Raw genomic sequence first — 17,632 nt, 5'->3', positions numbered from 1 at the left:
AAACTTACTCATGAGTAGTTAGTTGAGGTTTGATAAATTTTGATTTTTAAGCCAAGTCAAACGTGATTAGGCACAATTCGGTCCTCAAATTGCTATATTACAATTTTGGTTACTTAATTTTTATTTTGTTTTAATTTAGTCTAAATCTTTAATTTTCATAAAGTTTAACAAAAATTATAAATTTTTCATTAATATTTTAACATAGTATATAATGAAAAAATGACCATTTGTTTCAAAAGTAGACCAACATAGCTGCTTTAGACGAAAAATAAAGAGATAAAGACTAAACCACCCTTATTATATAATATAAATAAGCAAGATAACAAAAAGCTAAAGATTAAATTACCCTTACAATATATGAATATTAATCTTGATATATATTAACATCACCCCTCAAACTCACGATGCTACAACTACAAACATCGAGAGTTTGCCAAACAAAAAGAAAAACGATGGAAGCATAAAGTAGTGAATGAGTCTTTGTGAAATCTCCAAAATCAATGTAACATTTTCAAGCAATCAATGCAGGAAATCTCCAAAACAACTAATCTGAATCTCCAAAATTAATGCGAAATCTCCATAACCAATACGAAATCCTTAAACAACCAATATAAATCTCCAAAACCAATAAAACAGCCAATGCAAGATCCCCAAAGAACCAATGTGAATCTCTAAAAACTACCAAACAACTAGTGCGAGATCCCCAAGTAACCGATGTGAATCTTCAAAAGCAATCAAACAACCAATGCGAAATCACCAAACAAACACCTAAATAATCCATGTGAAATATCCAATTAACCGACGCGAAATTCTCAAATAAACACCCAAAACAATCCAAATACACAATTATCCAATGCAAAATACCCAAAAATCCAAATACTCACAACAAACTAACCAAACACCCACTACAAAATACTCAATACAAAATTATCAAATACTCATTACCATAAAGCCAAAAATCCTAATTCGAAATCTCCAAATAGCCAAACAGCCCCAAATTATACACTCGAGATCGAAACAAATTGCAACCAAACAACAACTAAAATACTCAATGCGAAATAAAATTGCTCAAATAATTTGTAGCTCTATAATTTATCTGACATACAAAGTTCAAAAGCTCAAAACTCTAATCCCACCGTTCAAAAAGTACTTCTGATTATCACGAACAGTTTGTCTAAATTTTGTGTTGATCCAACAGTTGAAAAAGGCACAAACTCAATTTCAGCTGGGTTGGTCGGTTCTAAAAGTGTCGTTTCTAATTTTTAGAAGCGGCTGACTTTTAGAAGCGACTTTGTCGCTGTCGCTTCTAAAAGTCCGCTTTTAAAGGACATTTAGAAGCGACTTTTGTCGCTTCTAAAGGCTTTTTTTTTGTAGAAGTGTGGGAAACATCTCTTCGCTCGACATACCAACTTCAACCGCTCAAAACATCATCTCCACTATTCAGAATGGACGAATATGTGTGAGAAACATTTTTTTCAAATTTCGTGACGATCCAACGGTGAACGAATGCTAAAATTCAATTCTAAGGCTCTGATACCATGATAACCTTACAAAAGAGAAAAAAAAAAAAAAAAAAAAAAAAAAAAGGTTGAGAGAGAAACGAAAAAAAGAGGCTGAGTGCTTAAGAATAATACATCAAAGAGAAATATAAATAAGCAAGACTATAAAGAGCTAAAGATTAAAATACCCTTATAACATAATAATAATAATCGTAATATATATTAACATAAATATCATTGAAATTTTAGTTTTCAAAATAAAAGTTCAGAGCCAAACTGAAATAATAAAATAGTTTACAGACCATCAGAACCAATTACCATAAATTATACATTGAAGCAATATGTCAAATGAGGTCAACGTACTAAACCTACACGATTGATGTTTTGTTTTTTAATCTTAAATGAAGACCAACTCGGGTTTCAGAAGAAAAAGAAAAGAAAAGAAAAGACCAAAAAAAACTTAACTGATCTGAATTGTTATAATGTTATGATATAATTATATATGCTTTGGAACATCCGTTTTAAGCCTCTCAATCTTTGACAGCAGATTATTAATTATAAAAGCTCTTTCTTTGTGACTTCTGAGACAACATTATTTCTTTATTTATGTTTTCCTTTGAAAGACCGAGACAACAGTACTGTATACATCTAAAACTATCCTTTAGATATCGATCATGTGTATGTCATATATGTGACAAAAAATAAACAAACATAATGGACTATCTCTAGGTGCTATACCTAGTAATGTAGACAATTTGATCAAGATTTTATTGAAAATATATATAAGAGCATATTATATGCGCCAAGCTGAATAATTAGCTGCTTCCAAGTCATGAGGCAAGGTTGGACATATTTTTACAAAAAGAAGAAAATTGGCCGATAATATATTAATGAAAATAAAATAAGCAATTTCAAAGCTGGTGTGTGTGTGTGTGTGTGAAATTGGTTCATAACATCATAAGTATAATAAAAGCTAGGTGATAAATAAAGCTTGAAAATCTGATCTGACAGGAAAAAGAAGATATGCAAAGTTTTTTTGTGTAGACACAGATGCATGTGACACATCATGACTCGATTGAAGGTTCTATATTGGCATTAAAGCATATAGATTAGCCTAATTCAATGGGAATCTGAAATTTAAAAAACCAAATGTCTCTTTCACATTCAAATGCTACATTCCCATTGGAGAATGAGGCTGTTATTGGGTTTTATCGATATCTATTATGGCATCTTCTTTCTTATCAAATTATTATATGGATCTACTTTACATCATGGAGGTGAAAATTGAACTGCAATTTCTTTTTTCTTTTTTTAACGAATTAACTTGAACCCTACTAAAGAGCTTCTAATCACTTCAAATATAGTCTCAGCATAGGAGTCTATGTCCACGTACGTATCACATGGGAATATATGCAAACAAAAATAAAAAATACAATCTATTATAAACATTAATTTTTTTTATTAAACAAAAGAAGAATTACGTAGGGAGAAAAGATAATCCCCTTTTAGAGACTCTCTCAACTAACGTTGGTCCAAGGATTGAAATCTCGTATCTCGCAACCTTACCGCACTTTAAATTTTGAGGGTATCTCGTCTCGTACCAGGGTATTCCGCGGTATTTGACGAACGTTGAGGGTATCTCGTACCGCGTGGTAACTCGCATTCCGCGAGGTATACCGCAAATAAAATGGTATTCCGCAGGGTATTTGGACAATAAGTAATTTTTTAAAAAAATTACAATACATACATATGTTGCAAGTGAAATTAATGGGTTTAGGATACTAATAAAAATTGTTTGATTTTCTCCTAATGAATTTTGATACTTATAAATATTATTAGTATGTTAAAAATCATTTAATATCATTTAAAACATATTACACTTAGAGAGTAATTTTGATATTAATTTGTAAATTAGAATTTTTAGAGTAATTTTGATATTGATTTATAAATATTGTACTTTCACGAAATTAATTTTGATATCACTTAGATATTAATTTGCAAATTGTAAAAAGAAAAAGTACAAATTACATTACCAAACATAGTACAAAGTACAAACCAAGACTATATAACATAGGATAGAAGTTAAAATCTAATACATTACCATATACACTGTGAGAGAGTGTGGGAAAAAACATCTTGTGCTTGTGGTAATGGCGCAGCTAGCAGATACTAAATGGGTATCTCGCATCTTGTGCTGTTTGAAATGACTTTGACATACCCAAAACAGTCTAAATTTTTTTTTAACATTTTTTAAATATTTTTTTAACATTTTTTAAATATTTTTTTAACATATTTTTAAGTCTTTTCGCGAGATATTCATTTTCTCCCGCGAAAAGTGCGAGAAATTGCGCGGAAAGCGCGAGAAATTGCGAGATTTACTACATACCGCGAGATATACTCATCTCGCTCTCGCAGAGGTGCGAGAAACGAGATCTCGCGCGAGATACCCTCATCTCGCGCGAGATTTCAAACCTTGCGTTGGTCATACGAAACTTGAGAAATAAGATATCGTGGTCTCGTTTCATATTTATTGGGTAATAAGAGTAAAAAAAATCGTTAAAAATGTAATAAAAAAAATCCTAATTATTTTTCGCGGGACCAAAAGTTTTTGGTACGATATTTTACAGTTATAGGAGTCTCATATTTGTACATTTTTTTAGTTTTTTTTATAAATTAATTAATTTAATTTTAAAGCAACTTATATTGTGAGTATTTTGAAATAAATAAATATGTGGTCTATGTCATTCCAGATGTGATGTGCCTTATTCTAAGATGTTATTACCATTTTTTAAGATATAAAACCTATTTTTGACACTATATGTTACATTTAGTTTTTTTTTAGTGGGAATTTGTTGTCAGTAAGAATTAAACTTACGATCTCAGCAACTTTAGTTTTTAATTAGTATGGAGACATTATTTATTTCATACTTGCAAACTAGACTCGTTGTAAACTTGTAATGTTATTTTACTTAAATCAGAAGGTGATATTCTGGTAAATTCATACACTATATATAATATAATAATAAAATTGATAGTACTTGTTATTATTATTATAAAATGTCCTTTGTTATTACATTCATCATTGGTAATTTGAAGATAAAAGGAGAGACCTTTATTTCGTGAATGTCATCCAAAGCTTTTATATGATCAGTGTCATCCAAAGTTTCGATCATTATTTGAGAGACTAACAAATACCGAAATCATTTAACTGTAATGCGATTAAAAATGATTGAAATTAATTTTACATGCCTTTACTATGGCAACATATGCGATTGGCTATTAAACAATCATCGCGTAACATGCGACGATCACATTAATTTCGACACCAAGACGTATCAGAAGTGAGATTTTGTATTAATTTCTAGAAAAGCACTTTTACTCGATTTGGAGATGTTCTAGATTGAGGATTTATACAACATGTGAAAATCACGCATTAGTTGCATTTAGTTGGTGCTTAATTCTTATAATTATCTGTTTAAAAAGTAGAAAAATAAAGGTTAATTGTGTAAGGATTTATATATATATATACATATATGAGTTTTTAAATATATATATATATATATATGATTTTTATTAGTAGCTTTTTTTTTTTAATTTTTTTTATAAAAGGGTAGCTCCTCATATGATTCTATTGATAAAAACCAAAAAAGTTTAGAATATTACAGGAATTAGCTCAAAGAAAAATTCAAAATTCTCTTAAAAAAAGATAAAAAGTGGATCACAAACATAATCAATAATAGAACAAAAATAGATAAAATTCGTAATGATGGGGATGACAAGAAATTTGACGAAAATCGACGAAGACACAAAGAAAAAATAAAAACACCTCTCTCAGGATGAGAGTTCTCTTATGATTAAACTCATCAAAGTCTCAAGCTCCAATGAGACGGCTGTCCTCAAATTTTTAAACTTTAGTAATTTTTTTTGGAAGAGAACAGAGAACTGCTATGGTTTTTTTTAGTGAGAGGGGAGAAATTATTACTCTGTTAATATGATTTTTATCGCATTTGACATACAACTAGCTTTGCTCCTACTATGACTCATGTTGTCCCCACTGATTTTGTCCATGAGGATCCTCATGTGTTTGCTGACTCCTCTCAGGTCTCACCTCATGAGCAGACTGTTGCAGCCGTGGCTCCCACAAATGTTCACGCCATGACTACCCGCTCCAAGGATGGTATCTTCAAGCCCAAGGCTCTCATCGTGGCCTCTCAACCAGCCCCTGACCCGATCGAGCCTCCATCCCTTGAGCTTGCTCTGTCCTCCGCTGGCTGGAGAGACGCTATGGTGCACGAACTCAAAGCCTTGCATCACAACAAAACATGGTCGTTAGTTGAGCCTCCATCAAATCGAGCTATCATTGCCAGCAAGTGGGTTTACAAAGTAAAGAAGCGATCAGATGGTACCTTATCTCGTCTAAAGGCCCGCCTCGTCGCCAAAGGGTATAGTCAAGTTCTTGGTCTTGACTTCTCGGAGACATTCTCCCCCGTCGTGAAGCAAGTCACCATTCGCACTGTCCTCTCTCTTGCCTTGTCCCGTGGATGGTCATCCCGACAGCTCGACGTCAATAATGCCTTCTTGAATGGCACTCTAGACGAGGAGGTCTACATGCATCAGTCACCGGGTTTTGAAGACACGTCTCGCCCAAACCATGTTTTTCGTCTTCACAAAGCCCTGTATGGCCTCAAGCAGGCGCCTCATGCTTGGTTTGACAAGCTGCGTCTCTGGCTCCTTCAACATGGCTTCACAAATTCCAGGGCCGACAGCTCTCTCTTCATGCGCTTCACAGGCTCCTCAACCCTGTTTCTTCTTGTTTACGTTGATGACATCATTGCCATCGGAAGTCATGACCCCGAGATCAGTTTACTTACCTCGTCCCTCAACAAGTGCTTTGCTCTCAAGGATTTGGGTCCACTTCACTTCTTCTTTGGTATCGAGGTCCACCACACCTCCTCAGGTCTCCACCTCAGTCAATCGGGCTACATCAAGTCCCTGCTTCTTCGCCTCGGCATGGACAAAGCTTCTCCTTCTCCAACACCAATGATCTCCAGTCTTCGGCTCTCGGCGTTTGATGGTGACCCTATTGAGGAGGGTACAAACTATCGCAGCATAGTAGGGGCTCTGCAATATGCTACCATCACACGCCCTGAAATCGCCTACAGTGTCAACAAACTAAGCCAATTCATGCACTGCCCATTGGACCAACACTGGAAAGCTCTAAAAAGGATTTTAAGATACCTGAAGGGGACGATAAACTACGGCCTTCACTTCACTGCGAAAAGGAATCTGAACATCGTTGGGTTCTCTGATGCCGACTGGGCTTCTGATCGAGATGACAGAAAATCAACCACAGGATTGTGTATCTACTTCGCTGGAAACCTGGTAGCCTGGTCCTCGAAGAAACAGAACACTGTGTCACGGTCTTCCACTGAGTCTGAATATCGAAGCCTAGCATCAGCAACTGCAGAAGTAATGTGGCTCCAGTCTCTACTACAGGAACTCCAAGTCAAGATGGAAAGAACTCCGGTGATCTGGTGCGATAATCTGGGGACGGTATCGCTATCTGCAAATCCTGTTCTACATGCTCGCACCAAGCACATAGAGCTTGACTTGTATTTCGTCCGAGAACAGGTAGCCAAGAAGAAATTAATTGTGAATCACGTACCTGCCACCGATCAAGTCGCCGACATATTGACAAAACCACTATCAGGAAACTTCTTCGATAAAATCAGGAATAAACTGAAAGTAGTACCTCTAGGAGCGTTGGAATTGAGGAGGGGTATTGAATGCAAATAAACGACCTCATCTTCACTGATCGTTTCATCAAACAGCTGGTGTGCAGCCATCTACAATTCCTTCTGCTCCTAGTAAGGACCACTCGACACGTGTCCAACGGGCTGAAGATCCTCGTACATTGACAGCTGACCTGCAGGAATATTCGTCCTTTTATTACCGTTATACAACCTTTAATTATAATTTATTTTCTCAAACAATACACCTACACTATGTATAAATATTATAGCCGAGCAATGAAAAATCATCAAGGTTTTTCTATTCTAGTCTGTGTTTCTATACTGCCTTAATCCTTTTACTATGATATATTATGTCATCCTATTGCCTAATTATTTTGCAATTCGGGAAATAGCTTAATAGTTGTTATAAATTTAGACTTCACGTTCTATATAAGTATATTGTTCGGAAACAAACATAACAATAAAAGAAATAGAACTGTTAATCAACTCTAATATACATCTTTTATTTATATAGTAAGGAAGGATAACTATTTAGAAGACCTGTGTACGTAGAGAAACTCTATACGATCGTTCGACAAGATAAGATTATATATATATATATATATATATATATATATATATATATATATATATATATATATATATATTCATTTAGCCATATGTACTAATTGGTCCACACGTAAAAATTGCAAGCTGAAAAAGGCACACCAGACATTCTCTTAGGCCAGTCAGTGTACCCCACAAACACTTTCACAAATTTACATTACCATAAAGCATTCAATTCGGGATCGGAGAATATTATATTATCCGTACGTATATATACACATAAAGTTTTCATATTTGAATGTCTTGTATGTATGTAAATATATAAATAATTCCGACTGATCTTATCCAACACTACACAAGTTTTAGACCTCAGAGATCACACTTATAATATATATGTTTGGCACTAGGAAGACATGAAGAGAATGGGAAAAATACATTCACACAAGTTTGCATGCATATTATGGATATATATATACATATAGTACTGTAGAAGAGGGCAAAAGTATACATAAATATGGAAAAATAAAAATGAAGGACAAAGCATGCCCAACAAGAGCCAATTGCACAACGCATGCTAGACAAGGAATGGGCCCACTAGACCCACACCCAAAGATATATGTGTCTCCATGCCACCTAATTAGTAATTACTTCCTTAATTACAACCAAAATAATCTACTTAAGTACAATTAATATAAACTCTTATAACCTCCATGCTATCTGAAATATATTTTTATTTTTTCATATATATTGAAATAGAGCCAATAAATATATAGATAAATTTTTTTGGATTGGGTCGCTGCAGATATATGAACTACTAATTAATAAGTGAATTGCATTGAGTCGCTGCCCTCCAAACGTTGATGACGTCATCGAACTAGGTTAAAAATTAATTGTCCTATTTATTTTAGGCCATGTTTATTTCTCATATATATTTACATTGTGCACCTTGTATCACAGATTGAGTGCTCCAAAAAAAAAAAAAAAAAAAATTGTATCATTATTCCTCGTGTTTAAAATGGACAATTTTAGAGAAAGTGGATCTCCAGTTCTTGATGATACCCGTTATGCTTGCGTTTCTCAAGTCCATTAATCACGAGACTTGCAAATCGGCGGTTAGAGTCCTCAAGTAAAATCTGCTAAGGGTATACTTTGAGTGACAAGCCTAAAAAAGGACAAATGGTGCTAAAAAGATGAACATTTTCTTGGAAATTTCTATCCTTCTACCAATACTATTTATAATGGAGTGGACGAGGAAGATTCCAGGCTTATAAAAAAAAATCACAATAACAAGTTAATAATTATCAGCAATGAATACACTTAATTAGTATTTAATAACAAATAATAATTACCAAATACAATTATTTTGCAACAAACCATTTTTTTGTGTCAATTTTGGAGGTAGCCAAAAATTCAGTCTCGTTGAAAAATGAAATTCCAGATCACACACAAAATACCGCATAATCATAGATCTATATAATAATAACCGATAACTAGACAAGAAATAAAATGATGTAATTATTAAAAAAACGAATTGAAATGTTTGAGTTTTGATAAAGCAGTCAAAACATATGATCATGAGCTGGAAATTTAATTAGTGAAAGATATGATCCATTTAGCTCTTATATCTTACGTTAAAATTGTATATTAAACTATTTAATAATTAAAATTGATTGTTTAAATCTAGACAACACATGCTTCATATTATGATATATTTAATCATAAGATAAATCATATTTTTTAATATTTGAATACTTTTTACTAAACTTTTAATATTTCAAACAATTGCTTATATATTTTAATTAACAATTAATTGAGTAACTAAACTACCAAAATTTATAAATAATTTGCTCAATCGCCAACTTTTGTAGATTTAAATAAATAGTCATAAGTGATGTGGTATTGTAAATTTTAAATCGCCAACTTTTTAGCATTCTATTGATGCACTTAGAGTTTGATGGTTATTTACAATTATTAACGAAAATTTACGATTATTAATTTTTTTTTGCTTTGTTAATAAAATTTTGTGTTTATTTACATAAAATTTATTAAAGATTGGCTATATACATCTAGAGAGGCCTTTGATTAATTAATTACAATTTTTTTTCGAACAATATATATTAACTACTGCTCGCTTAATACTTCTGCTTTAAAGATAAACAACTTGAAAACTCAAACGGTTGGATCACATTATGCATATATTTCGAACCATGTCAGGTTTAGACCTAGTAATTAAGGTCGCGATCAGCTTATAAATAGCTTAAATGGCTTTTTATAGTGTCATTAATGATCTTTTTGCTGCTGTCCGTTTAGCTTTTGTCTCTCTTGGAACCAGTTGTTTTGGTTAAAGACTATAATTAGCTTCTCAGAGGAGAGCAAGAGTGGATGATTAAATAAGACAACGCTCTCTTCTTTTCTTGTTAACCTACTTTTGTCATTTAAATGCCTCTGTATTATAGCCTAATTATCTTACTAATATAAATTTGGAAAGTTTGTCATAAAGCTGGGTTTTCAGTGCCGCATTTTTAGACAAACCCTCATTTTCATTATTTAATAACTTTTAAGGACCTATATTCATAGTGTTTTTATTAGCACGATAAGCTCTAAATATTTACGTTTTGGAAGAAATTTTATAATAATTCTTTCACTTTAGTCCTATATTGAGCACCGCATTATATAATATTGTTGCGAGAAAGCGATGAGACACACTTAAAAGCTGACCATGTGGAACCCGAGAAATGAGATCTCCTAGTCCCTCCCGTCCCACATTTTGCAAGAAATGAAACTCCCGAAACTATAAAAAACGGTACCGAGAATTTCTGAAATTATTTTCCACGGGATCAAGAATTCTCAATATCATATTTTACGGTTTCGGAATTCCCATATTTCGCATATCTTTTACTTTACTTGAAGAAAAAAAAATTATGTCTACAATTGAAAAAAATACAACTTAAAAAAATACAACTTAAAAAAAGTTAGTACTAAATGTTGTTGAAGAGGATCTCGATTCCTTCCCATTTCCCGGATAGTTCCGAGACAAAAATTCCGATACTAAATTTCATAATATGATTTTTTTTTTCTTATTTTTCGTGTAGTACCAATAATATGAGAAATAGCGGGATCTCGTATGGCCAACTTAAGACACACTGAACAACGTGCATAAGCTTTTCTGATAATTTGAAGCACGAAACAATAAAATTAGACAAAAATAGATAAGTAAAGTACAAAAGTACTATACATGTCTTATTTATAGTCTAAAACGTTCATAAACCGAGCAATACGAAATCCCCAAAACATCTCAGCAATATATATATATATATATATATATATATATATATATATATATATATATATATATTATATGTCTCCGACAGAACAGCAAGAATATATTCACACCGAAAATTTTATCCAAAAATTACCGAGAGGTATAAATAAAATAATCTTATAGTACTCCTTGATTACAAAAATCACATAAACTAAATTGTATAACTAAACAGCATATCTCTAATAATCTAACAACCTCAAAGTTATTATTATTTGATTCAACTACTAGTGTATTATTCCTAGCAAAATTCCTTATCCTGCAGTTAATTTTTTTTTACAAATTTGATATCTTTGTAAATTTCTAGACGAGAGGATTATCTCACCACTGATGGTGTGGAACTTCAAACATAGTAATAGATGAATTAATAATAATTTATATCTAAAAAGAAAATTCTGGCAATGAATTTATATTTTATAAAACGCTTTTTTTTTCGAAATGCTACCTTTTTCAATTTCTTTTTTTAAGAATTTTTTTCACGCAGAATGTGACTTTTATAATGATTTTCAAACAAACTTACCAAGTCTTTATAGGTTATAAAATCACCGTTTATAAACATATTAAGTACATTTATAAACATAAACTTATTTATAAAATCTTTCGATACGTGACCACTAGTGTCAAAACAATACTCACGTCCTGAGTTTCAAGTTTATATCAAGTTTAACAAGAATATGCTAGAATCATGAGAGATGAGTTTGTTAAGATTAAGTTAAGAGCGGGAGAAAATGAATAGAACGAAGATTTCCTTGTAAACTCAAAACAAATACATACACACAATATACATAATTGACTATTATTATATATAATGTATTTAGCTTCGATCGCTATTTTACGCCGGAATAATAGTTGCAGAACTACCATGCAGCACTACGAGAGAGAGAGAGAGAGAGAGAGAGAGAGAGAGAGAGTTTCACTCATACACAATAATATATTTCTTTATACAAAAATATATGTTAATGTATATCCTCAGTTGGATATATCCTTATGAATAAAAATACCAACCCTCATATAGCAATAACAATATACTTCTACATACGTACCATTTATATATATAAAACCCTTGATCTTGAAAAAAACGACGTCTTTCCTCTTCAATTTCCTCACGCAAAAAACAAGCATAACTTTCAAATAATCATTTTTCAAATATGCATAATCCAAAATCATAATTAACCTCCTCGGACGAGCTTGAGTTTAAGAACACACTCAACTTGTTGTTTTGATCTCTATCGCTTTGCAACAACATAAACGACGTTGAGTCAAAGTCTTGATCATGATTATTCGCTACCGCAAAGCCCGACTCTCCATTGCATTCAATGTTAAACCTATCTTGATCATCATGGCTCAATTGAGATGCAACAAACTTGTCTAACGCCCTCCAATCAGATGTCACTTTCTTTGACATGTTGGTGCTATTATTATTGTTGACGCTTAGCCCTCCATTGTAGTTGTTGTAATCTTCTTCATTAAGCTCGGAGATTAGGGAGACCGAGCTAGGCCTCTTTATTAACGGAAGGGAAGGGCTTTCTAGTGGAGGAAGCTGAACAAAAGGGTCGTCGTTGTTGTTGTTGTTGTTGTTGTTGTTGTTGTTGTTGTTTAGTGTACTACTTTGGTGGATAATATTGCTGTTGTTGAAAGTAGGGCTCAAATTATCGGCTTCGATCTCTTGCTTGCACATGAAGTTTTGGGCCAAAAAGCTTTGAGACGATGATGGAGGGTGTCTCGAGATGAAGTCGGTGATTGGATCAACGACCGAGCTCACTGTGCTTGGTTCATCATAGAAGTAGTTTGATTCCCATCCTTCTACAGCCTTGGATTGGCCAGAACCCGAATTACCCGAACCGGTGGCTCGCTTCTTGAATGCTCGACACACTACCCATCCTTCTTCCTAAAGAGATATAAATAAATAAATAAATATATATATATATATATATACACACACATTAAAAGCATGTTTTTTATGAGTAAAGAAATATTTGAAGATGTGTAAATTTTTTAGTATTTGACCCTCAAATGGGTGATTTGTTATTATTTGAACATACATGTAATTTTCTAACTAGTAAAGAAATATAATGTTACTTCAATGTTTCTCATGCGTAAGTTAACGTTAACTTGCATGAGCTACAAGATTGTAGTTATTATTATTGCTTATGCTTATTTTTCTTAGGTGTTGAAAATAGCATATGAATAGAAGCTCATGAATGTGTTTTCTTGAGAGAAAAAAGAGTCGCTTTGTTTTGTATGCTTGTAAGGGATTTTCTTTCGGCTTAGTTTGAGTCAATTGTTTTCTTGTCGGTTAGGCAAAAAAGATAGATGGGAAGAGGATGTCAAAAGTGAACTCAATTTGGAATATTAAACCCAACAAATTACTAAACAAAGCTTGAGTAATTAATGAAAATTTGTTCTTTTGACCAAGGTGATGAATGAAGAGAAAAAGGTATACGTACTTGAAAAAGGAATAACCGAAGAAAAGAAAGTTAATGTGTATAAATAATATGTGCTTTTGTTAGAACCTATAATTGACTGTTTACTTTTGACTTGGGAATAATTTGGTGGAAGTCATATTCTCCCACAAATGTATATATAACAAACGCGTTAAAGGAAAATTCTTATGGTTGATCGGCAAGTCTACTCTACGAATGGTAGGGAGAGAAAAAAAAAAGAGAAAAAAAAGATAGTGAGCATTACACACATAGTCAAGCAATAAAATCATGTAACCTATGATTGTTAGTGAACATGTTAAAGTGGAGATCATATAGAGACTTGCCTGAGGAGGACCATTTTCATCGGATTCGAGACGGTATTCGTGCATAATCCAGTCGCTCTTCTGGCCGTTGGGAGCACGGCCTTTGTAGAATACTAGGGTTTTCCTCATCCCGATGAGGCGAGCCTTTTCGTACACAGCTTTGTCTCTCCCGGTCGCTTTCCAAAATCCGGCCATAGTTGCCCTATTCGTCCTCGTGCCCGTCGGGTACTTTTTGTCCTTGTGGCTGAAGAAGTACCACTCGTTCTGCTCCTCGTATCCGATCCGACACCTCTCTATACATTTTTCAATCAAAATCATGAAACCCTAGCTATAGCTAGTATATGCAAGGAAAAAAAACCCTAATTTATGTGTACCTTGGAGATCCCATGGCTCTATCCGGTAGAGATCGATGTCTCTTATGACGTCGAGATCGATCTTCTGCGAAGCTATCTTTTTCCTCAGATAGTATCCGACTAGCTCTTCATCGGTCGGGTGGAACCGGAAACCGGGCGGGACGGTACTTGACTCCGTAGATTGATCCATCATAATATCGGTATATGTATAGTTAATTCCCTAGTCCTGCATCATATATGAGTATATTTGTATAAGTATATATCATGCTTGAATCATAGCGACGTTAAGCTATTGTTGAGAGAGAGAGAGAGAGGATGGGCAAAAAAGGTGAAAAGAGCAAAAAGGAAACTTTGTTTTAAGAGAGAAGATGAAAAAGTAAAAAAAAAAAAAAAAAAAAGGGAATAATTAATTAATTAATAATGCAGGTTATTAATTATTATGTAGGTGAGGCGAGTGTTATCAAGGATAATCATCAGCTCATTTGGTGGTGAGCAACAACACTTTCTTCTTCTAGCTACATTTTACGAACGCGTGTTATAATTATATATTAAACAAGAGCTCTTAATTATATGAAATAGATGAATATATATTTTTCCTCTCGAAGAAGAGCTGAGAGGTGAAAAAGGCCTAGAGAACCAAATCATTAGGGTTTCTTTGTCTTTTATTTAATTAGTTTATTTTTGGTTGCATGATAAAAACCTTGAGAGAGAGAGAGAGAGAGAGAGAGATTGACCTACGAGTTTGTGCTGTTTTGATCAGAGAGAAAACGGGACAACTAGAGGTTCGGGCTATAATGATGTTGTCTTGTGTTGGTGAATGGTAGAAATGATGCATCAAGAACGGGGTTCTCAACATTATAAATATAAAACTATATACAAAATTAAATCGGTTGAAAAATAATAATGGAAAGAACATATAATAAAATAGTCAAACAATAATGTCGAGTACTCCTATCCTATGCCACTGGAGTTATAATTATTGGGTATGTATGTATGGTGGTTTAAAACTAACGAAGAACCTTTGCGGGTATGACGTCATCGCAATTCAGCACGCGCTACTCAAAAGAGAAGAAAAAAGGTTCTTTTATTAGAGAGAGAGAGAGAGAGAGACCTTGGTTGAAAAATGAAAGAGAGATCTCTCAGAGAATTGCAAAAAGGAGATATTGAAAAGGAAACGGGTCTGAAGAAGAGTCTATCATGTCTCATGGTTGAAAACGGAGTTTCTGACTCATTTGTCTCTTTGTCCAGAATTTGGACGGCACATATTTCTGACCCTCCTCTCTCTCTCTCTTTCTCTTAGTTTTGAGACTAAAACTGTGACATATTACGCTGACCCAGTAAAAACAGCATAATATTATGCCTCTATATAGCTCTCTTTTCTAGAAGCTTAGCAGCCTCAGCTATAACATGCATTATTTGTTTGGGGTCATTATTATATAGCTAGGTCATAATAATCTGCTAACCTTTTGCGCTATTAATTAGGTTTTTTCTTATGTCTGTGACACATAAATCGGTAGCGAGAGCAAGAGAAGATGAAGATGAAGATAGACTTGCATGTTGAAAGAAAAATTAGTAATAGAGATGATGATCACACAAGGACTTTACAAATCGTCAAAGATCAACCTTTTTTTTTTGTTCTTCAGCTTAGGATATTCTCTCTGATCAGCTCCAGAAGCTTGTAGTCTATATTGAAAAAAAAAATGTTAAATTGTGGCTCATAAAAACAAAAGATACAAGAATGCTATAAATGAAAGAGAGAGCTCAGTTCTTAGAGTTCTCACATAAAACACATATAGCATAGAGGAATGAAAGGGAAGAAAAGGAAATGCTTTCCTATATATAAAGAAAGACTGGAAATATTAACGAACTAGCTAGGTTTTTTTTTTCCTGTGTATGTATCTATATATATAATAATATAAATTCCATGACATAGATTGATTGTTACCTGCGTCAGGTAGTAGTAGAATTGGAGAACAATAGAAGAAGAAGAAGATGACAAATAACGGACAAGGTTTTAATTTAAACAAGAACAAGCTGTGTATCATAATATATTTAAATGTGAATATACTAATTAGAGAAATCAGAAGAAGAATAAGAAGAAGAAAATTCCGTTAGAAGGTGAGAGAAGTGGAAGGGAATATAAAAGGATAGGAAGTGAGGACCGCTCAATTGCGCATGGCTTCATGGTTGTCCCCCATTTGGTTACGTCACTCCTCTCTCTCTCTCTCTCTATATATATATATTTTTATATATGTGTGTGTATATATATATATATATATATATATATATATTATCCTATTATCTTTGTTGTGAGTTACTTTTCAATTCAATTCTTACTTTCTCATTCTGTCACAACTCACATGAAGGCTAAACTTCAAGTCTTAATACTTTAGATATACTTTATTGGTGGTTAGTCTTCTCTTTCTAAGGTAATACCATTTTCATGATAATATCTTTTTTGAGGTAGTTAATTATAGGATTAACCGACCTTTCCTAAATAATGCTCATATATATAATTTTAATTAAATTATCATGGCATGAGATGAGACATTGATGTGCTATCAGTTTCGGCAATGTCTACGTAAGAAGCTGTAATTGAAGTAATAATATTGTACTTCTCTGCTTGTAATCCAAGGAGAGAACTTAGAATCTCAGTATTTAATTTTGATAAAATTGCAAAATTCTATTAAGTGAGTAATTATATGTAAGACCTTAGTAGAATAATAAATAGTCTAATCTATTTAAAATTATATATCTCCCTGTTACTTAAAAAATCATAAAACGTAATTGGATAAGAGAAACTAAAATGTGATAGGGTAAGATTTATAGCTCAATCCCTTTCCAAAAGGGTAATGATATATCGATCAATCTTTTTAATTTTATTGTACTTACTTACCTATTTAATCAGTCAATTGTGACCAAAATGGTAAGAGGTCTAATTTATATGTAATATTAACAAATAGCAATTATGAAAGTCAAAGTTATAAACCTTAATTAATTATAGAATTTGGTAAAGGATTTATTTCAGTGTCATTCAACATCTCAACAATTCTCTTAGAAATTAGTGATCCAATTGATATATCAACTGTATCACTCTCTTGTTTTTTTGTTTTTTTTTTTTTAATATTTGGCCATTGACTAATTTAATAGGTTCTTAAGCGCTCCTAATCTGAAAGCTCTGCTTCTCCATAACACATCGACCTAAAATATCGCCGAAAATATCGCGAGATGAAAGATTGCGCAAAAAGTCACTCTCATTAGCATGTTATCATCTTTATGTCGTTTTCAAACGTTCCGACAAACGATACATGCTTACAGGACTGCCACGCTGGCATAGCCCGACAATATACTGCCACGTGTTGCCGCCAAACCTATAGGCGGTCACCGAAGCGAGCTCATCATCTCACAGCTCAGAC

General features: G+C 33.2%; 1 protein-coding gene across 2 annotated transcripts; it reads right to left on the bottom strand.

Annotated features, from left to right (window-relative positions):
• Positions 1 to 12,037: 12,037 nt before the first annotated feature.
• On the bottom strand, positions 12,038 to 16,402 carry LOC149399674 (NAC domain-containing protein 37-like). 2 transcript variants are annotated; one of them, XM_089612220.1, is made up of 5 exons: positions 16,162 to 16,402; positions 15,840 to 15,899; positions 14,238 to 14,442; positions 13,881 to 14,156; positions 12,038 to 13,001 (listed from the first exon to the last, which is right to left on the bottom strand). In XM_089612220.1, the coding sequence occupies exons 3-5, from the start codon at positions 14,407 to 14,409 to the stop codon at positions 12,253 to 12,255; spliced, it is 1,197 nt and encodes a 398-aa protein (XP_089468346.1). In that variant the 5' UTR covers positions 14,410 to 14,442; positions 15,840 to 15,899; positions 16,162 to 16,402; the 3' UTR covers positions 12,038 to 12,252. The 2 variants fall into 2 exon arrangements, with proteins under 2 accessions (XP_089468346.1, XP_089468347.1); XM_089612221.1 differs by lacking the exon at positions 16,162 to 16,402 and adding an exon at positions 15,998 to 16,016.
• Between the last annotated feature and the right edge of the window lie 1,230 nt (positions 16,403 to 17,632).

Source organism: Urtica dioica, chromosome 4, assembly GCF_054948205.1.
Source record: "Urtica dioica subsp. dioica isolate 48M chromosome 4, U.dioica_male_clone48M_v1_H2, whole genome shotgun sequence".
NCBI classification, from domain to species: domain Eukaryota; kingdom Viridiplantae; phylum Streptophyta; class Magnoliopsida; order Rosales; family Urticaceae; genus Urtica; species Urtica dioica.
Note: the sequence above shows the minus strand (reverse complement) of the source record. Positions and strands in the feature narration are given on the sequence as shown.